This window comes from Neofelis nebulosa, chromosome 2, assembly GCF_028018385.1.
Source record: "Neofelis nebulosa isolate mNeoNeb1 chromosome 2, mNeoNeb1.pri, whole genome shotgun sequence".
Lineage (NCBI taxonomy): Eukaryota > Metazoa > Chordata > Mammalia > Carnivora > Felidae > Neofelis > Neofelis nebulosa.
The window spans coordinates 18,517,171-18,538,230 of NC_080783.1; the positions used below are offsets into that span (position 1 = coordinate 18,517,171).

Genomic DNA, 21,060 nt, shown 5'->3' on the forward strand with positions numbered 1-21,060 from the left:
GAGCCAGGCTGCAGAGTCTGGTTCTCAAGCCCTGAATGGTGGCCAGGAAGGAAGCAGTTCTCTGTGCTGTGCTTCCCATGTGGCTGGCAGCCTCTCTCCAAGGTGCTCACATACGCCAGCTTGTTGAATCTTCAATCACTAGCCCTGAAGGAAACTCTCCCAAGGTAATGCAAATTGTATATAGTGGAGTTTGCAGTCGAACCCGGGCATGTTTAACCTCTTTACTGCCTCTCTTAATTCTAGAACAGCTGCTTTGTTCCCTTCAGCCTCAGGAAGATGTACGTCATGCAGGACTGAGGTTAGGACTGGGCGAGGTGGTACGGGCAAAGTGCCAGCACAACTTAAGCAAAAGTAGCTGAACTCTGGATAGCAGCTTGTAGACCAGGCTTATGAGACATCACTACAGGCATTCACCTGGGGGCAGGGAGCACTTTCTCCCTTTCTCCACCCACCCCCAACCCTTCTCTCTGTACGTTCCAGAGGACCCCTCACCTGCATGTCAGGAGGCATCCTTGGACAAAGGTGGTGGACATAGAAATGAGGCAAAAAGAGCCTTGGGCCTGGAGCTACTTGGGAATTAAGGCCTCTTAACCTTGCCAAAGCTGTCTCCCCTCACAGGAAAAACAGGGGCGTATATCTGCCCTGCACAGCGAGCAAAGGGACCAGCAGGCAGACCGAAGCGCCCCCTACACCTCACCTGTGCTCTGCTGAGGCTCAACTCCAGTCTCAAAGACTAGAGAGAAATGGGCAAAACAGCTATTGGTCAAACTTCCAGCAGATTCGCTCTTTCGAGATGGGGGTTTTAAATTCCTCCTTCAGGGCAGGTGGCTTCCTTGCTTTGAGGAAAATACAGCATAAGCCCTTTGGCAACTGAACAGGAAGCAATGCACTTTTCCTGGGATGAGAGAGGGTCGCTGGGGAGCCACACTGCTCTGCTTGACAAGGGAAAGCTGCTTGTGCCATGGCTGGAAGGGCATCACCAAAGTTGTCTGGAGAGGAGGGAGGCGGAGATCCCTGGCTTTGTCCTCCCTAGGCCCTGATGAGTTTGGGGGGCCTGAACTCTGGGTGAGGTGGACTTGGGCCACTCCATGTGGGAAAGGCAGGCCTTTGAGACTGGCCACTGGCCTTGAGGTAAGGGAACCCGGCAGGGCTCAGTCTATGGGCCTCAGGAGTGTGTTTTTGCAAGTTATCACGACGTGTTTCGCTACTTTCTGCCATCCACATACTTGCAGCTATAGCTTAGTCTGGTCCTGGCTGTGCTGCAGCACATTGGGTGGCAGGTCCCTGCTAAGGGGAAGCAACAGCTGCCTGGGGAAAGCCACTTACAGGGCCACAAGTGCAAGGGCAGAAGAATGTGAGCATTTCTGGAGATTCGACAGTGTACGGGGGAAGGGCAGCCTGGTCAAAGAGGGACTTCTGCTGTCAGCTAGGAAGGCTTGTGACCTCTAGGTGTTTGGGCAATGGGGCGGGTTGGTGGGGGGAGGGGGGGCGGCATGTTACCCTCTGGTCCCTAGGGTCCCTTTGGGGCCACCCTGGAAAGGAAGAACACAGGAACACAGCACAGCACTGAGCTCTCAAAACAGCTTTATTGACTTCCAGTGTTTCTCCCTCTGTCTGAGCTCAGCCCAGCTGGCTTTGGTAGGTCTCTGAGATACAATGTCACAGGGTTAGCACTCTGGCTCCACCGCTCCCCTCCCTGGCCCCTGGGCTCCCCAGGCAGGGAGGAGGAGAGGCAGCTTGTTTGTGTTGGGAGAAAAAGGATGGGCAGCAGGGTCAGAGGCCAAAGAAGCCATACAAGCAGCAACATGCCCAGAGCGCCACACACACCAATCCTGGCCATGCGTGTGCGTGCACACACACACACACACACACACACACTCACTCACACTCCTTCCCTTCCAAGCTCTCTGCCTGCCCACACCCATCTATCAGCCTTCTGGGGTCATGGCCCGCTTGTCGATCCTACCCGGGCTTGGGGCTTATTCCTTGGAACCCAGGACTGCCCACAGGGAAAGAGCCTCTTCCAGATGCCGCAGCGCTTTGATTTGTACGCTGTAAGCCCGGTGCCAGCAAGAGGTGTCAGGGGAACCGAAGCTTGGTCCATTACCCCTTCATCCACATTCCTGCCACCCCGGCCAGAGTCAAATCAGATGACAAGATCTCCCCATCTCACAGCAAGTGACAAGCCGACCTGGGCTAGAACTACATGTCCCAAGATGCACAGCTCCACAATCACGCACCGCTTCCCCCAGATGATCTGTCAGAAATGAGGCAGGGTGCATTGCATTCTGGGACTTGTAGTCCCCCAAAGACAGCACCAAACACCCAGGGAAGAGTTCACAGGCTAAGACTATGGATGCCTCCCCACCCGGCCCCCCACCCACCACCCAGGCCCAGCTCTACGCTCAGCATGGGCGAGAGAGAGGAATGGAGGGTCCCCTCCTAGTGCACAGGGGAGGGCGCTGTCCTGTTGGAACTGTGCAGCAGCTCTGGATCCGGGACATCCAGCTCAGAACACATCTGAAGAGAGAGCGGGGGCGGGGTGACAGGAGAGATGGTGAGCAGCAAGCCGTGGAGGATGGGGCCAAGCATGCAAACCTGGGCTAGCCCTGTGGCTCCTCCCTGAGCCCTGATGCATGGTGAAGCAGGACGGGGCACAGTCCCCTCCTAGGCCTCCCTCCTGGGGCACCCTGGCCTTATCTCACCTCTCCAGGGATAGCGGCCTCACCTCTGCCTAGTCCCGAGGCCCTGGGGCAGGCTGAGGCAGCAAGAGGAAGGGAGGAGGAGTGGGCTCCAGTTCCGATTCTGGACGAGAGGCTCCCGCCCCACCCAGCTAGCCTCCCCAGAAGACCTTATGGCCCTACCGGCCACAGCATCTTCCTGGTCACACTGAGGCTTTCTTGGGGAAGGAAGAAGGGAGTCCTAGCCAGATGGCATGAAAGCAAGCGATGCGGCCCGCGGGGAAGTGCAGAGAGAAGAGAGCGAGGGAGGAGCAGCAGCACCAGAAGGGAAGCAACAGAGACGTCAGAGCTCAACGCTGCACAGAAACCAGGGTGGGGTGTCTGCAGCTGGACAGGGAGCACAGGAAGACTCCCCGGTGTAGCTGCCGACTCCGGCTCAGAGAACCCCAGGCCAAGTCCTCCTTCCTTGAAGTCATCAGCAACACAGGTGGCAGAAGACCTGGGCACAAGAGGCCCGACCCACACCACTAATGCCCTTTAGAAACTCCCCATCTAGTAGGAATAAGTGCATCCTGGCTCCTGGGAGGCCCTCCCACTGCCCGGAGGCCCCCCCCACCCTGGGCTGTGCCAGGGACCTATCAGCTGTAGGCTGAGCGGAGCAAATCCCGAGTCCACCCCACAGTGCAGGTGGACATGGGAGGGAGACCTGCGGGGGGAGCACGCAGTTGGAGAAGGGCTCCGGCAACCCAGGCCGTGCCCCTCTGCTCCCAACAGTGAGCAGGACCCCTGGTGGCCCCGAATCAGGACGGTCTGGGCCTGGTGATCAGAGGATGAGGCAGCGAGAGGCCTTCTCCTCCGGGGACGGGCTGGGTTTGGTCGCGTCCCCCCTGGCAGCCTCAGGAGCCCCCCCCATGCCGGGATCTTGGTCCTGAGCCTTGGGCCGCCCCTGCCGTCGACGCTGCGCCCCCCGCCCACCTGCCGGTTTCTTCCCAGCTGCCTCCATCTCTGACAGGCTGTAGGCCATGGCGAGCTGCAGATCTTCATCATCCTCAGAGAGGTCGCTGTCAGAGGGGCGGGAGACAGGGGTCTGCCGGACCTGTGTGCCCCCGGACCTGGAGGTGACAGACTGTTGCTGCTCACGCCGGCTCAGCTCCAAGCCCAGTGCCAGGTCGTCTGGGACACCTGCAGGAATCACAGCCGCTTGCGACCCAGGCCAGGGGAACCCTGCCAGGCTGCGTCAGGCAGCAGCAACTCTGACCACTTCCAGCCCCTCCTTTGGAACCGGCCCGCATGCGTTTTGGCACTTAGCATGGTGATCATGCTCACCGGCAGGTACTCAGCTCCAACAGGTCCGAACAGTCTCCTTGCCCGGGGCCACTTACTCAACCTCCCTAAACCTCCCTTTCCTCATCTATAAAATGGAAATGATGACACTGTCTGCATTGTCAAATCGTTCAGATGACTAAATAAGACAGCCCTTGAAGCATACTTAGCACACGGGGCTCGCAGAGCTATGGAAGCGGGGCTGTGGTGACCAACCCATTCCTGTGGGAAGAGTTCCACCCCAGGAATCCTTCGTTCTGAGTGTCACGCCTGGCTTTACCCCTTACTAGGTAGGACAAAGCCTGGGGCTTGGGGCTATTTGGGAGTCAGGGTCATTGAACCATGCTGAGGTTCAGTCTCCTTCCATGAAAAATAGGGTGAAAACAAAACAAAACAAAACAAAATAAAGAAAAGTAGGGCGAGTACCAATAGCCCTGCTTTCCCCCTGGCTGTTTCAACAGAGGTCATGTTATGTGCACAAGTCCTTTCAAAATTGTCAAATGTTGGGGCGCCTGGGTGGCTCAGTCGGTTAAGTGTCCAACTTCGGCTCGGGTCATGATCAAATGGTTCATGGGTTCAGGCTCCACACTGGGCTCTGCACGGACAGTGTGGAGCCTGCTTGGGATTCTCTCTCTCCCTCTCTTTCTGTCCCTGCCCCACTTGCTCTCTCTAAATAAATAAGTAAATTAAAAAATACATAAATAACTTTAAAAACATGCTGGGATGCCTGGGTGGCTTGGTCGGTTAAGTGTCCAACTTCCACTCCGGTCGTGGTCTCACAGTTCGTGAGCTTGAGCCCCGCATCAGGCTCTCTGCTGTCAGTGCAGAGCCTGCTTCAGATCCTCATCCGCTTGCCTCTCTCTCTCTGTCTCTCTCTCTCTCAAAAATAAACAAACATTTTTTTAAAAATATTCAATGTTCTACAAACACCAGGCACCCACTAACGACGATGGTCATTAGCTGGCCCTCTGAGACTCCTCGGTTCCCTGCCGCAGCCCCTTTCCCAGGACCCCCCTCTCTGATTCTGCCAGTCTGGAATGTGGCCGCCATTCCTTCCCTGCCCCAAAGGAGTTTGGAGAGGAGCAGTTTGGGAAGGGGGATCTGGGGCCTGGGGCTGGGGCTGGGGCTTCCTGCCAGGGACTGGGTGGCGGAGCCGCTCCTCACCATTGATTGTGACTGACTTCAGCTGCCCGTCTTCTTCCACCTCCACCCGTTCCTGCCCGTTCTCCATGATTCTGTGAGAGACGGCCCAGTTCGGTCAGCAAGCGTGCACGAATCCCACAGGTGCCTTCCACACCCTGGGATGCCACAGTGGACAGGACAGACTCTGCCCACAAGAAGCTGACATTCTAGTTGTATGCCGCCACCCCTCACCCCCTCACCCCTATGCCCAGTATGGTCCCAAAGGAGCCCTCACCTGCGTGTCGTGATGCGGTGTCCTTGGACAAAGGTGGTAGACGTAGAAACAGAGCGAAAAGCACCAGCCCCAGGACTGAAGGAGAAAGACGAGGAGGAGAAATCTGGTATGGAGACAAAGGAGGAGGCGGAGAGGTTGTCAGAGGGAGGACGGAGCTGGCATGCCGCAGTCACCATGGGCCAGAAGCCTTTGTGGGGTCTCCCCGCAGAACTGACAGAAGGCAGGGCTCCAGACACGCAGGAGAGGCTTGAGCCTCTCTCTCATGCATGAGCTGGGAGCTGGGATGAGGGGTTCCAGGGCCCAGAGCTTGCAAAACAGGGAAGGGAAAGCACTTACCAGAGTGCCCAGGGAAGGAGGAAGAGAAGGTGAAGAAGGGGCCCGAGTGTCGGGAACCCCGGCTCTGAAGCTCTGAGAAGGGGCCCAGGTCATCTGCAACGAGCAAGCAGATTACTAATCGGCAAAGAGACTTGTCCCCCAAATTGTGTGAACCCTGTCAGTCTAGAAATGTAACCTGATAAGCCTTTCTGATCGTTTTTCTTTTTTGATTGGACTTGTTTACAAATTAAATTTCTTTTTAATATCATATATGGAAAAGACCCCTGGCAAATTCTGTCCACAGTAAAAAATAAAGGAAGGAAGGAGGGACGGGAAAGCGGAAGGGGGGACAGCCAGTTCCTTCCGTATAGGCAGGTAAGCATGGTGTGAAGTCGGGCAGACCTGGCTAAGAATCCTGGCTGTCCCCTTTGCTGTGTGACTCCAAGCAAGTTATCTGAAAGTACCTTTGTTTTCTTAGCTGTAAGTGGAGAGAAAATGATCCAACTCACAGGGTTCATGTTAATCATTCAAAAAATGGTATCTGTTGTTTGTGATGTCATTATTATTGTCACATGGTGCTTTGAGTCTTGCTTTCACGGTTGCTATTGTGCAAGCCTAACAATGTATTATTGTTACTATCATTTAATAAGGCGAGTCTCTGTGGGTTCAGGCCTGTGTAAGGTTCTGTCCCAGCTGTCACTGGATCCACCCCCACAAAATCTTCTGTCTGCGGAATTCTGCTTCCCCTTCAGCCTCCTGCCTCAGGGCCTCCCGGCTGATGGACGACAGGCCTAGAGCAGGAGCCGGGCCGGTAAGAGGCCTCCCGAGCCCACTCACCAAAGAGCTCCGCAAAAGGGTCTCCGCTCCCGAAGAACTCCCGGAAGACCTCCTCGGGGCTGCGGAAGGTGAAGGTGAAGCCGGGCCCACCACCACCAGGTTCCGCTCGAGATGGGCCAGTTCCTGGAGGAGAGGCAAGATGGGGAGGGGGCTCAGGGCAAGCATCTCACCCTGAGCCAAGGGACCCCACTGAAGGCATGACCAGGGGCCTCAAGAGACCATCCACTGCAATAACCTGCCCTCCCTCTCTCTTCCATGAGCCGCGTTCATCCCTCCCCACCCCCACTCCACCTACCTGCCCCGGTCAGCCCTTCCCGGCCATAACGGTCGTAGATCTCCCGCTTATGCTCTGGAAAAAGAGACCAGATCATTTCTCCCTCCCTCTGGGATGATGGCCTCCCCTTCCAGACTGGGACCCTGTGAGGTCTGCCCAGTGACTGACGCTAAGGAGGTAGCAGGGCGCACAGGGGACACGGGCTATAGGTTTTAGCAATGCCTGCTCTTCACACAGTGGCTCCTTCTCATCTGTAAAATGGACACAATAACAGCACCCACCTCACAGGGTCATTGCAAGGATTAAATAAGATAATCCACATAAACTGCTTAGCACAGTGCCTGATAACTCAGTAAGTGTTCAATAAATGCTAGCTAATAATTACTACTGTTGGTATTAATCAGGGCTTAGCCTAAATGTCACCTCCTCAGAGAGACCTTCTGTGACCACTGTAACAAAAAATGGTGCCCATTAATCCCTATCAACATCACCCTGCTACTTTCCTTCAGAATACTCTTGTCTGTGTACTTCCTTGGTTAATGTCAGTCTTCTGGACCAAAATGGAATAAACCCATCAGGACGAGAACAGTGTCTGCTCGTCCTCCATGGTTCCCCAGTACCCAGCAAGGACCCAGCACCATAAACACTCAATGAATACTTTTTGAATGAAGAAACAAGTAAAAGACAGACCTGGATTCATATTCCAGCTCTGTGTGACCTGGCGTAAATTACTTCACCTCTCTCAGCCTCAGTTTCCTTGCCTGTAGAGTGGGGGTGATAGATCCTGCCTCACAGGATGGCTATGAGGACTCCTGGAGATCACACCCACCGGTGCTTGGCACAAAGGAGGTTCGGCACACGTAGGTTACCTGCCCTGCTCCCTTCCCTTTGTCAAGACCCATCCTGCAGCTATCAGACCCTGGGGAGCACACACTGAGCACAGGGCATCAGGGAAAGAATAAAAGGGTGCTTTGAACGTAGCAGGTGCTCACTTGAATTGAAGCAAAAAAGAAAAAAGTCCCCGAGTCCCCACAGGGAGGTGGCGGGGGGGCACTTAGATGCCAGGTTGGAAAAGGCACAGAGGAGACAGGAGGTGGCAGCATGGCTTTGGGAAGCAGCAGGATGGGGCGTGAAATGGGGGTGCCCTGCCCCTGGCCCTTACTGTCTGACAGCACTTCATATGCCTCGGCCACCTCCTTGAACTTCCTCTCAGCAAATTCTTTATTATCCGGGTTCTTGTCTGGGTGCCACTGTAGAGCCTTCTTCCGATACCTGCAGGAAGTGGTTTCAGAGGGGTGGGTCAGAGGACAAAAGTAAGCACTTCCCACCATGGAACAGAACGGCCCATTTCGCCCATTAGTCCGCCACGGTCCTTTCCCCACTCAGATAGTGTCCACCCCGGCAGCCCGGGGCCGCCTCTGCTGCCACGTTTTAAGGAGTCCCTCTCTCTCTCCCTCCCCTCTCCAGCCAGTGCTAGGGGCTGTAGTAGCAGCAGATGATCATGTAAGCCTGAGAAAGCCCCAGTCCTAACCCCTCCCTGGAGCGCACTAGGGCTGCAGAAGTTAGAAATATGTGTTGCCATGGAGGGTACAGAGCCCCTCCTGGTCACAGGGCTTGGACCTGTGAATCCTGCAGGTATCCTGACAAAGCCGACCCCCAGGGGCTGGGACTGGGGTAGGAGGGAGGGGGGAGGCGGGATCCACTGGAGAGGGCCCCACGATGCAGCTCCCAGCAGAACTTCTTGCTAAGGGCTTTCCCCTACTCTTCCAGGGGTCTTCTTCCTCACTATAGAGGGAACCCTCCCCCAATCCTTTCTAAGGCCCTAGCTCTCTCGCGGCAAGGCTCCTGAAGGACCCCATGGCGGTGTTGGGGTTTGGGGGGGCGGCGGTGAGAGACTTTCTGATGCGCAGCGGAGGCACTTACGCCTTCTTGATGTCATCAGCGGACGCACTTCGCGGCACGTCTAGGATATCGTAGTAGGATGCCATGGCAACTCGTCAGTAGTCAGATGGGCCTCTCCTCCTCGGGGCTGCAGGAGAGGAGGAGGAGTCAGGCAGAAAGAACCGAGGGCCCCTCCCTGGGGCTGGAGACCCCCCGAGGGAGCGGGAACAGCTCCCAGCCGGGAAGCGGAGCCCACTGGGTTCTGCTCGGGGCCGGTGACGAGGCTCCCTCTGGCTGCCTTATCGGCCCCCCGCAGGCCGGTGCCACGGGCTATCTCGGCGCCCAGGCCCCGGGAGCCCTATCGCAGCCCCCTGACTCCAGCAGCCCGGACCGGGGCCTCCCAGCCTGACCCGGGGCCCCCCGCCCGCACCTCCTCCGCCGGGAGTCCCTGGCCTCCTGCAGCGCCCCGCCCCTGCCCCCCGCCGGAACCGTCTGGCACCGGCCGCCGGGCTCGCGGCTGCTGCGTAGGACGCGCCCGGCCCAGCTGTGCGCGCAAGCATGCGTCAGCGGCTCGGAAACTACTAGAGACCCAGAGGAGGCCGGCTCGGCCTGTCACCCAGGGGGCGGGGAGGCGGGGGGGCTGCTGCAGGGGCTGCCGGGAGATGGGGGCGGAGCCGGCTATTTTGGGCTTGCACCCGGTCGACGTCATCCCTGGACCGGACCCGGGAGACGGACGGACGGCTGCATCCAGGCGTGACGCACTCGCCGGCAAACAAGCTACCCGGCCCGTGGTCCCTCTGTCGCTTTCCTATAAACAGGCTCGATGATCGAAGGCTACTCACCACCTCAAGGACTCACAGACTCCCCCTCTGGGCCTGAATCCTCCCCCTCCTCCCGCCCCAGGTGCTGAAAACAGGCTGCCCCACCTACTTCTCTGAGTAGGTCAGACCTGCCTGTCAGCATCTCGTGACATCCTTCATCACACTCGTCAGAGATACAAGTCAGCACTTACTTGTTTGATTTTTTGATTGACATTTCACCTCCCCCACTAGCATGTAAATTCCACGGGACAGAAATTGTGTCTTTTTTTGCACTAGAGTATGGGAGCAGTAGTGGGGTTCAAAAATATTCTTTGCATGGTTAAATAATGAACAGATTGGAATCTCTTGTTGACAGTTTTGACACATTTGGGGAATTGGGGTTAAAAGGTAAAAGGAAAACAAATTTTTAAAAAAAGGAAAAGGAAATTCTGCAGGCTCAAAATTTGTTTTTTGTTTTTTGGGGGTTTTTTTTTGTGGTTTTTTGGTTTTTTGGTTTTGTTTTGGTTTGGTTTTGTTTTCTCCTAGAGTGATCTCATGTAGACCTTGTCAATGATTCCTGGGTTGAGGACTCACTGGAGAGTTAGAGAACTTTCCAGAATTGGCTGCTACTTGATATCCAGGCCAATGCACAAGTGTTAACTGAACATCTTCTACACAGTAGATGCGGCCAGGCTGTAAAAAGAAGAATATGGCCCAATACCTGGCTTCACAGAGCTCCAACATGATGAGATAACAGCCCAGCAATATAGCCCACCAGGAAACCTCAAGGTCTTAAAAACAGAGCTGGGTTTGCAACCTGGCACTTTTGTGTGGCTTGGCAAAACCTCTGAGGACTCAGATTTTCCTACCTGAGTACGGGTAACGCCTAGGGCTGTTTGTTAGTCAGATGAGGTGTGGTGCATAGTATCCCTAGGTCTTAGTACATATCCTCTCTGGCATCATGATTGGCCCAAGCAGTAAGGCTTATGTGAGTTCAGAAGAGTGTTTTCGGCTGGATGACCTAGAAATGCTTCACTGAAGAGAAAGGCTTGAGCCAGACATGAGAGAAGAAGGTGGTGTGCATTTGTCTACTTTCCCTGGCTGCCCACAGTCTGACCCTTCTGCCTGCATTTGGGAAAGTCCCATTGTTGTAAGCCTGGATGGGAGGCAGGCCACCACCTGTCACAAAGCCCTGACACTTGCTCTCCCAGACTTCTCGGCTCCAAGGGTACAAGCAAAAGACATAAGCCCTGCCAATTGAAAGCTCCAACTGGGACTTTGAATGTGGAGCAAGTCACAGAGAAGCAGGGCAGTTGAGAATTCATTTCCGTAGTGATTGTGACAGCGGAGCCAGCAGCGGCCTCTAGTGTCTGGAGGAGGAAATGTCAGTCTCAGTGCCTGGGTGAGAGGGAGCCTCGCTGCAGCCCCTGTTCTGTAGGGAACAGGGGTCTTTTAGGCAGGCTGTCCTGTGCCATGACCTTGACTATGGTGCTAGCTGCTCAGCTTCCCTTGGTGCCTACCTGTTTGTGGAGTCTCATCTGGAAGCCCTAGTATTAACTTTGTGTGCTACCCAGCATCTCTCCATTTTATGTTTGTGGGAGGGAAGCAGGGAGGAGTCTTTTTTCTTGTTTTTAATTTGCCAGAGCTAATTTCTGCTGTTTACAAGGAGAGCCCTGACTGACCTTAGTATAGGTGGAAGGAATCACTCCAAAATCTTCCATCCAAATCTTTCTTCTTACTTCTCTTATCTCAGCAGACATTTGTCTAGCACCTACTGCGTATGTGATATTATATTAAGAATTAGGAATACAAAGGGGTTTGAGTTGCAGTCCTTATACTCGAGATAAAAATCTAGTTGGGACATTGACACATGGTAGCTGAGGGAAATTATGTTGAACACATCTAGCAAACAAAGGGTTAATTTCCTTTGTTCACAGAGAAAAGACAATGCAGTTTTTTAAATGGGCAAAAGGCACAGATAAGACAGATCACAGAAGAGAAAATATTGACTTTTAAACATATGAAAAGGTGCTCAATCTCATTCATAACAAGAGAATTATAAAGGAAAGCTGCAATAAAATACTTTGTTTCACTTATCAGATGATTGACAAAGGTCAAAAAGTTGTACATTGTATGGGCAAAGCTGTAGGCATAGGCATGCGAGTACAATGGTAGTGGGAGAGCAATATAGCACATATCAAAGTTAAAGGTGAATAGCTTTTGACCCAGCAATTCTGATTCTAAGAATTTATGGTTGTACATATGTGCAAAGAAGTATGTACAAGAGTTCCAGCATCTGTTTCCAAATCAAAGGACTGGAAACAACCTAAATGCTCATTCATAGCAGACTGGTTAAATAAGCAACGGTGGGGCACCTGGGTGGCTCAGCCGGTTAGGTGTCCGACTTCGGCTCAGGTTATGATCTCGTGGTTCACGGGTTCAAGCCCCGCATCGGGCTCTGTGCTGACAGCTCAGAGCCTGGAGCCTGCTTCAGATTCTGTGTCTCCCTCTCTCTCTGCCCCTCCCCCTGCTTGCACTCTGTCTCAAAAATAAATAAACATTAAAAATAATAATAATAAAAATAAACAATGGTACACTATACAGTGAATACTATGTTGTTACCAAAAAGAATGAGGCATATCTGTATGTACTGAAATGGACCATCTTCCAGGTTTTTTGTTAAATGAAAAAACAAGGGTAAAACAAAGCGTGTCTAAGTGTGCGTACATTTGTCCCCCTTATCCACGGTTTCACTTTCTGTGGTTTCAGTTACCCACGGTCAACTGCAGTCTGGAAGCAGATGATCCTCCTGATACATCATCAGAAGTCAAAATTAGCCTAACACTACATTATAATACCTACGCTATTCACCTCACTTTATCTCATCCTGTAGGCATTTTATCATCTCACATCATCACAAGGAGGCTAAGTACAAGATATTTTGAAAGAGACCATATTCACATAACTTTCATTAGAGTATATTGTTATACGTGTTTTATTTTATTATTATTTTTAATCTCTTACTGTGCCTAATTTCTAAATTAAACTTTATCATAGGGATGCATCTAGAGCAAAAGACATAATATATATGGGGTCTGGTACTATCCATGGTTTCAGGCATCCGTTGGGGTCTTAAGCATGTCCCCCATGGATAAAGGGGGGCTACTATATACACATTAATAGGGGTGACTGGGTGGCTCAATCCGTTGAGTGTCCGACTTTGGCTAAGTCATGACCTCATGGTTCCTGGGTTCAAGCCTCGCATAGGGCTCTGTGCTGACAGCTCGGAGCCTGGAGCCTGCTTCAGATTCTGTGTCTCCCTCTCTCTCTGCCCTCCCCCACTCACTCTATGTAGATGTCTCTGGAAGGAAACACTAACAAAAAAGTTAATAGCGGAGGCTGTCAAGAGGGAAACAAAAGAAGAGGACTTATTTCCACTTAGAGACTTATTCTTGCTGTTTGTTTGGTTTATTATTATTTTTTTTAATGTTTATTCTTGAGGGAGAGAGAGAGAGAGACAGAGCACGAGCAGGGGAGGGGCCACCCAGGTGCCCCTATTGTTGCTGTTTGTAAATCTTTTTTGAACCTTTTCAATTTAGAAACATGTTCACATAATAACCGTTCAAATATACACATATTTTTTTTTTAATCTAGGAGAAGTAGGATATTGGCAAGAAGCTGGGTGTCACCATACAAGGCAGTCCATGCCAAGTGCCAGATGAGTGATAGAGACAGACAGTAGGTGCTGGGAGAATCTAGAGAAGGGGGAGCTTCCCAGGGCTGTCTGGTTCTGGGTGACCGTGACCTAAGCTGGAAGGAATGGCAACACAGAGACAAGCAGGGGGAGGTGGTGGCGTTCCAAAAGGAGGGGATGGTGAGAAAGCAGCTTTGGAGGCAGGCATATTCCTGACACACCAGAGATGAAGGAATAAATGCATTGGGTGGAATCCAAGTTGGGAATCTGTCTTTGTGTCTGCCTGCAGGAGGTAATTGCACCCTGCCTTTAGAAGCATCAGGGATGAAAGCATTCCCTGTACTGAGGGAGTCCCCAGGAGCCTGGGTGGCGCTCCCAGCTGCCCCATGGAGGTCTGGGTTGCCATCTCCCTGCACCCACACCCAGTCCAACCTAGGCCTGCCAGTGCCTGCCAGCAGAGTTACTAGCTGGGAGGCCTTGCAGGGTTTGAGAGGAGACGGCCACACAGCTGCCCAGGGCGGGCGGGCTGCTACAGCAGACAAGAGGGGCACCTGGCCCCTTCTCTGGATGCCCAGCAATCCTGGCTGGTGAACACCTCACATCCTTCTGGCCTCTCCCAAGCCCTCACCTCACACCCTACGAAATGTTGGAAGCAGGGGCCCTTTCCAGATGGCATTGACAGCCTCCAAACCTGGCTCCGAATTTGCTTCTGCCCTTGTTCAGCCCCAGAAGCTGTGTCTCTGCCACCCCCCTCCATGCCCTCCACCACAGCACCTGGGCAAGGGAGTATCAAGCGTCACCCCCTCCTTGCCTTTGAGGTGCCTGAGTCACTGTCTGGGCATTAGAGGCCTGGCAGGCCCAGAAGAGGTGGCTTCTGGGGAGGTGCCTGGAACTCCTGTGGAGAAGAGCGGGGAGGGCACCCGAGGAAGGAGAGGACAGCAGCATAAGCTTCTGTCCAGGCTGACCTGGATTCGAATCCCAACTCCTCCATTTACAGCTGAGTACCCTCGGGCAGGTCCCATAACCTCTCTGGGCCTTAGTCTCCACATCTGTAAAACAGGCATTCACTTAGCAAGTCAATTCAACACATATGTCACCTAATATGTCCACCCAGAAATATTCTGGGTGCTGAGAATAGAACAAGCCTTGTTCTCATGAAGCGTCCAGTCCAGTGTATATAACTGTATTTACCTCAGTATTAAACAAGGTAATATGGGTACGGGGCCTGGTACATGGTAGGTGCTCGATAAATGACAAATGTTTCTTGGGATTTGAAGGGCTCCCGAAATAACCCCTCTTCTTTTCCCAGGTTTGAAACCAGCTGAGAGAAGGAAAGACACGGGAGTCAGGTAGAGATTTGAAGTCAGCCCTTTGAGGGAAAAAAGTGGACTTAAAGAAAAAGAAAAAGAAAGTGGATTTGAGGGTATAGCTGAGCTACTCAGCCAAAATGGGCTTCTAAGTGCTCCCACTGAATTAAATTACTCCCACCACGACTAACACACACACACACACACACACACACATACCTTTAGGCCCCTTTCTTCCCAGGACAGAGCTGCCCCTATATGCTTAAATCCTCAGAGAGGAATTGAGAATACATGCTCTCCCTGGGCAAATCATCGTAAAATGGAAGGAAAACACTGCTGCCCTGGGCATGCCCCTTGGCTTCTCTAAACTCCTCCCCACCCTGTTGCTTTCACTCCATCCTCCACTCACTACAGAGTAGTCATCGGGACAAGAGTGACAAGGACAGGTGAGGGGTGCCAGGAGTCACTCCATTTTAATCCACCACAGGCCCTGAATGCTGGACCTGGGGTGGGTATAGGCATGGTTTGTCTGTTTTCTCTGAAACGCACTTCCCCCACCTTCCCCGGCCCTCCTCTGTACCTCACAGGCTGCACCCCCTTGGACCCAGGCCCCCTTGCCAACTAGCTCCTGTCTAGTTTCAGACAGGGGGAGATTTCTAGCCAGAAATTGAGGGCGGGAGGAAGGAAAAGCCAGGGTATTTCTCCCCCTCTCTCTAAATCAGGGGGCACCCCAGGCAGTGGTTGTGTCTCCTCCATGGCTCTGGTCCAAATGTCCCTCCCTCCTTGGTCCCTCCTGCCACCTCTGGGAAGCCCTGCCGTGGCTCTAGCTCCCACCTGGCATCCCAGCTCCAAGGCTCTGACACCATCATCTCATCCCTTGGCTCCTCCAGCCCTAGGATTGCTAGCAGTTTCCTGGGGCTACTGATCTTTCAGTTGCCTTCCCAGCATCCAATCCTGGGAAAGGGAGGCTGCAGGAAGGACAGAGCTGAGGCCAAAGCTAAGCAGTGAATCTCTTGGGGGTGGGGGCGGGGATGGGGGGTGGGGATTGCCCTAGTTTCAATCCCTCCAATGGTTCAATCATTCCTCTAGCCCAGCAGAGGCTACAGAAAATCCATATATAAAGATTTTACAGCCAGCCATCTGGTTGGAAGTGCGGGCTTGCCTAGCACGAGGCATGGGATTGAAATAAAGGTCACTTGTCATTATCAAAAAGTGGTGAGTATTGACGGAGATTACAGGGAGGTCAGCCCCCCCGCCCCCCGCCAACACACACACACACACACACACACACACACACAATCATTTCCCCACTGTTGCTGCCACCATGCCACTGTTCGTCCCTAATGCCACCTTCTGGATCTTCTGGACCCAAACCTCCTGCCTGAAAGAGACAAACCTTCAATCTGCAGGGAGGCCTAGTGAGCCCCAGCTGTGTCAGACTCCTCCAAGTCACCACTTCGGACCCTCCTGGTCTCACCAGGCTCTGGTTGCAGCCCTGTGTGCCTGGGACCAACTTCAATTACCTCCTGACCAGGGTTTCCCTGGTGACGCTACAGACCAAGTGTGTGCAACCTCACAAGTGCAGGGGAGTTCATGCCTGATGGGGTGAAGGCTTGACCAATGGAGGAAGGGAGCAGGTGCATGAATTTCCCCACCCACACCCCCTCTCCTGCCCCCCCCCCCCCACCCACCCAAGGAATGATTCTGAGATGCCATTTATTCGGCTGCATCTTCTCTAGGATGAATTCTGCCTCCTTCTCTGCTTTACTCTCCTTGGCCCCCAATCTGCTTCCCGGAATTGCCTCTTTAATAAAATCTGGAACCAGGTCTGCTTTCTGGGGAACCCAGGCAGAGATCCCAGCCTTCTTACCTCTCTCTTTTTTCCCCCGAGAGAAAAAAGACCCTCGTGCGACAGTAAGCCCACGGTCCTTTAATTACGGCAGACACACAGGAATCCCCTAGTATTCATGCCCCTCCTCTTCCCCTCCCTCCCCTTCCACACTATCATGCCCACCTCCTCGTAATCCTTCTCCAGGGCAGCCATATCCTCCCGGGCCTCAGAGAACTCCCCCTCCTCCATGCCCTCGCCCACGTACCAGTGCACAAAGGCCCTCTTGGCATACATCCGGTCGAACTTGTGGTCCAGGCAGGCCCAGGCCTCAGCGATGGCGGTCGTGTTGCTCAGCATGCACACAGCGCGCTGCACCTTGGCCAGGTCACCCCCGGGCACCACGGTGGGTGGCTGGTAGTTGATACCAACCTTGAAGCCCGTGGGGCACCAGTCCACGAACTGAATGCTGCGCTTGGTCTTGATGGCGGCGATGGCGGCGTTGACGTCCTTGGGCACCACGTCTCCGTGGTACAGCAGGCAGCAGGCCATGTACTTGCTGTGACGGGGATCGCACTTCACCATCTGGTTGGCAGGCTCGAAGCAGGCATTGGTGATCTCTGCCACGGACAGCTGCTCGTGGTAGGCCTTCTCTGCAGAGATGACCGGCGCATAGGTGGCCAGGGGGAAGTGGATGCGAGGGTAGGGCACCAGGTTGGTCTGGAACTCCGTCAGGTCCACGTTGAGGGCCCCGTCGAAGCGCAGGGAAGCCGTGATGGACGAGACGATCTGGCTGATGAGCCGGTTGAGGTTGGTGTAGGTGGGGCGCTCGATGTCCAGGTTGCGGCGGCAGATGTCATAGATGGCCTCGTTGTCCACCATGAAGGCACAGTCCGAGTGCTCCAGGGTGGTGTGGGTGGTCAGGATGGAGTTGTAGGGCTCCACCACGGCCGTGGACACCTGGGGGGCGGGGTAGATGGAGAACTCCAGCTTGGATTTCTTGCCGTAGTCAACCGAGAGCCGCTCCATCAGGAGTGAGGTGAAGCCCGAGCCGGTGCCCCTTCCGAAGCTGTGGAACACCAGGAAGCCCTGAAGTCCTGTGCACTGGTCAGACTGAAAGGGCAAGGGGAAGAGAAATGTGGGCCAGGAAGCTGATGGAAAGGAAAGAGCCAAGTCATGCTGTTTCAAATTCCCCCCCAAAATGCATTAAATCCTTGGAAGACTTTTCCAAATGCACAAAATAGATCCTCATAGGGAGGGCCCCCTCTCTCTCTTGTTCTTCTTTCTTTCTACAACCTCCCAAGGTGCCCGCACATAGCTCTCTTGAATCTCATGACATAGTCACTTTTGTGATCATAACTTGCCAACCCCGCCCAGCTTCATACCTGTTTACCCCTGACTTAATTTCACATGTTTCTGGAGGGCTTCCTTACTGAGATCAATAATCTAGGAACCCGATCCCCATCCTCTGTGGAGGCCAAAGTCATTCTCAGAGCCTTGGGCCAAGATTATTTGGATCCCTGTTTTTCACAGGGCCTTCTGCCCACATCCCTGCCATACAAGGTGATATTCTGGGAATGCCCGTGGACCTCCATAGCTTGGCCAGGCAGCCCGTGGACATGTTTGCCTTTGGTGGCCACTCTGCCCAGCCTGGACCAGTTGCCATAGGAGGTAAAGAGGACATCTGGCTTTAGTCTGGAGCCTACACCCTGTTTCCCCTGATCAGAGTGGAATGCCCCTCCTCACTGGTCCTGATCCTGCATCTTTAAAACTCATGGAGGAAGCTCTCTCAAGGGCTGAAGCTCCTCTTCCTGTCTGGTGTTCAGATCCCTTCACTACAGAAATCTAGCCCTAAGCCCTTCACTCACTGGCTTCCGAATTCGGTCCGGTACCAGGTCAATGAGCTCTTTTCCAGTGGTGTTAGTGACCTCGGGCATAGCTATTGGCAGCGTCTTCCTTACCGGTGATGAGCTGCTCTGGATGGAAGAGCTGGTGGTATGTGCCCATCTGAACCTCGTCTGTAATGGGCAGAGTTTTAGACACCCCTCCTTCCCTTGCAGCCTGGCTCCCCAAAGTTCCCCGAAGGGGCCGGGTCACTAGGCCCCAAGGCCTACCCTAGAGGAACCCCATTCAGGCTGCTGCTATTGCCCTTGACTTTTAGTATTTTTCAATAAAAAGGAAAGGGATGTGAGGGATGTGGAGCGACCTTGAGACTCTGGAGCTGAGTGGCAGCAGATCTGTAGTTTAATTGGCTGCTGCAGCTGGGAACTACAAATTCTAGTGCTCCAGTTTCGGAGGACTCGCTGTGGTACCCAGGACAAGGTGACATATGTGGCAGGGACTGATCCTCACTCACCAATCACACTGGGCTCCAGATCCACGAACACTTCCCTGGGGCACGCGCTTTCCAGCCCCAGTTTCACTAAAGAAGGCGCTGAAGGAGTCAGCCCCTCCACCGATGGTCTGTCTTGTCACTGGGCGTCTGCCCATCTGGTTGGATCCCATGCTCCAGGCAGTAGAGCTCCCAGCAGGCATTGCCAGCCTGCCCCCACATGGACTGAAATGCACTCACGCTGAACGGGCAAAGGGCAGAGAACACTCTTAGCAGAGAGAAACCTGCCATGCCTGGATACAGTTCCCACCTGCAATCCTTTCTTGAGTGGTTCTCTGGCTGGAAACAAAGGTTCCTGGACTCTGCTCTCCTTGCCCCGCCTCCCGTGTCTAAGCCTTTACTGATGGCTTTGAGGATCAACAGGCAGTGGCTCAGGGGGCTGGGGGCCAAAACCCACAAAGGAAGCAGGTGTGGGCAGTTCCAAGATTATATAGTCTTTCTTGCTCAGTGACTAAGCATCGTGAGGAGTGTTGAGGGGGGTCGGATGAGTCTGGCAGAGCATGATAGTCAACCCACCCATGCTCGGAAAGAAATTAAGGACCCTTGGTGAGAGAAACAAGATCAGAGGTTTCAGGGATCAGAGGCCAGGGGGAGGCGTTGAAAGCAGGAAGACTTCTAGAATCGTGTTACAGCCAGAAAGGCCAGCAAGGAAGGGAAAAGTGGTCCTGAAACGGAAGGGGGTGTGCTGTCCTTTCCTCTCTTGGGTGTGCACAGTTCTGGAGCGGAGTGGGGCTGGGGAAAAAGTCTTTCCCACATGATTCTAGGCTGGTGGTCAAAGAACTCTTGGCCCCCAAAGCGGGACTGGGATAAGGTGCTTGGTCCCGGAAATCCAAAAGGTCACTGCCCTTCCTGGGGAGCCTCATGAGAATCAAGAAGGTTTGACCCTCTCGCTCCATCAAACATTTGGGCCTCTAGTATGTTCCTGACGCTGGGCTGACACTGGAGACCCATGGCATCTAATACACTGGCCCTCAGTAGCCCACTGTCCAGGGAAGGGAGAGTTCCATACACTAACAGATATATAACAGTGTGGCAGGTGGGATACTAGAGTATGCCTTCATGCTCTGCTTGAGAAGCAATTACCACAGGACTTAAAAACAAAATGAGGGGGCGCCTGGGTGGCGCAGTCGGTTAAGCGTCCGACTTCAGCCAGGTCATGATCTCGCACTCCGTGAGTTCGAGCCCTGCGTCGGGCTCTGTGCCGACGGCTCGGAGCCTGGAGCCTGTTTCGGATTCTGTGTCTCCCTCTCTCTGACCCTCCCCCGTTCATGCTCTGTTTCTCTCTCTAAAAAAAAAAAAAAAAAAAAAAAACCCAAAATGAGCACATCCATCAGATTCACCGAAGCTTTAAGGCCGAACCATGTGGAGGATGTGGAGAAATGGGAACCCTTAAACTGTTGGTAGAAGCCTAACGTGCCACATCTCTTTTGGAGAAAAATTTGGCAATATCTAGGAAAGCGGATGATGCTCTTGCTCTAGAGAAATTCTCACACAGGTTAACCAAAACAGGTACGAGAACAATCACGGCACCACAGCAACAGAGGCCAATTAAATGTCCTTCCACAGCAGAAAATGGATAAAGAATGATTCAGAAGTGAAAATGGAAGAACTACCAGAAAGAATCTTATCAAAAAATTTCTTACCGGAAAAGAAAAGCAAAGTAAGGAAGAATCATACAAGCGGATACTATTGATAAAAACCTTTAATGCGTAAAACAATACCGTGCATCATTTACAGATAAATGTACACTTTGCTGTATATTCTCGTAGTGTGTGTGTATTACAAAAATAAAGAAAGCAAGAGGAAATATTAACACTAAATTTGGAATAATGGTTCTCTCTGGTAGAAGAGGGAGGTGAACGCAGTTTGGAGAGAGATTCTATTTCTTAGGCCGGGTTACAGGTATTTATTATTTTTTCTGCCTTCCTGAGTATCTGGAATATTTCATAATTTTTAAGGAGGATGCTTTATCCATAAATTTAATACTTCTCTGACTTTTTAAAAAATTCATTTTTGAGAGAGAGAGACAGCGTGAGCAGGGGAGGGGCAGAGAGAGAGGGAGACACGGAATCTGAAGCAGACTCCAGGCACTGAGCTGTCAGCACAGAGCCTGATGCGGGCAGGGCTCGAATTCACAAACTATGAGATCGTGACCTGAGGCGAAGTCGCAAGGCAACTCTGACCTTTACTTGAGATGCTGGGAACGACGCCCCTTACTGTGGGGCAACAGGTTTGGGACAAAGAACTCAATCCCTGGAATCCCATAGACTTTGCGTCAAACCCCCTTCCCTCTGTGAGCTCAGACAAGTTA

The 21,060-nt window shown here is 53.1% G+C and overlaps 1 protein-coding gene and 1 pseudogene across 3 annotated transcripts; both read right to left on the bottom strand.

Annotated features, from left to right (window-relative positions):
• Positions 1-1,567: 1,567 nt before the first annotated feature.
• On the bottom strand, positions 1,568-9,589 carry DNAJB2 (DnaJ heat shock protein family (Hsp40) member B2). Of its 3 annotated transcripts, none has more exons than XR_009255048.1 (10): positions 9,571-9,589; positions 8,771-8,876; positions 8,010-8,119; positions 6,869-6,922; positions 6,574-6,696; positions 5,758-5,850; positions 5,422-5,524; positions 5,169-5,239; positions 2,729-3,863; positions 1,568-2,520 (listed from the first exon to the last, which is right to left on the bottom strand). XR_009255048.1 is itself a non-coding variant. In XM_058704087.1 (10 exons), the coding sequence occupies exons 2-10, from the start codon at positions 8,833-8,835 to the stop codon at positions 2,510-2,512; spliced, it is 837 nt and encodes a 278-aa protein (XP_058560070.1). In that variant the 5' UTR covers positions 8,836-8,876; positions 9,159-9,329; the 3' UTR covers positions 1,568-2,509. The 3 variants fall into 3 exon arrangements, 1 of the variants encoding a protein (XP_058560070.1); XR_009255047.1 differs by lacking the exon at positions 9,571-9,589 and adding an exon at positions 9,159-9,335; XM_058704087.1 differs by lacking the exon at positions 9,571-9,589 and adding an exon at positions 9,159-9,329 and having other exon boundaries at positions 3,657-3,863.
• A 6,883-nt stretch (positions 9,590-16,472) lies between these two features.
• On the bottom strand, positions 16,473-18,907 carry LOC131497635 (tubulin alpha-8 chain-like; annotated as a pseudogene).
• Positions 18,908-21,060: the final 2,153 nt, after the last annotated feature.

What these genes read in the sequence shown, in the direction of transcription:
- DNAJB2 (XM_058704087.1), bottom strand. Translation starts at nt 8,835, where the DNA reads ATGGCATCCTACTACGATATCCTAGACGTGCCGCGAAGTGCGTCCGCT. An exon ending in GCTGATGACATCAAGAAGGC is followed by an intron (nt 8,120 to 8,770) that starts GTAAGTGCCTCC and finishes CACTTCCTGCAG; the next exon opens with GTATCGGAAGAAGGCTCTAC. An exon ending in CCCTTTTGCGGAGCTCTTTG is followed by an intron (nt 5,851 to 6,573) that starts GTGAGTGGGCTC and finishes TGCTCGTTGCAG; the next exon opens with ATGACCTGGGCCCCTTCTCA.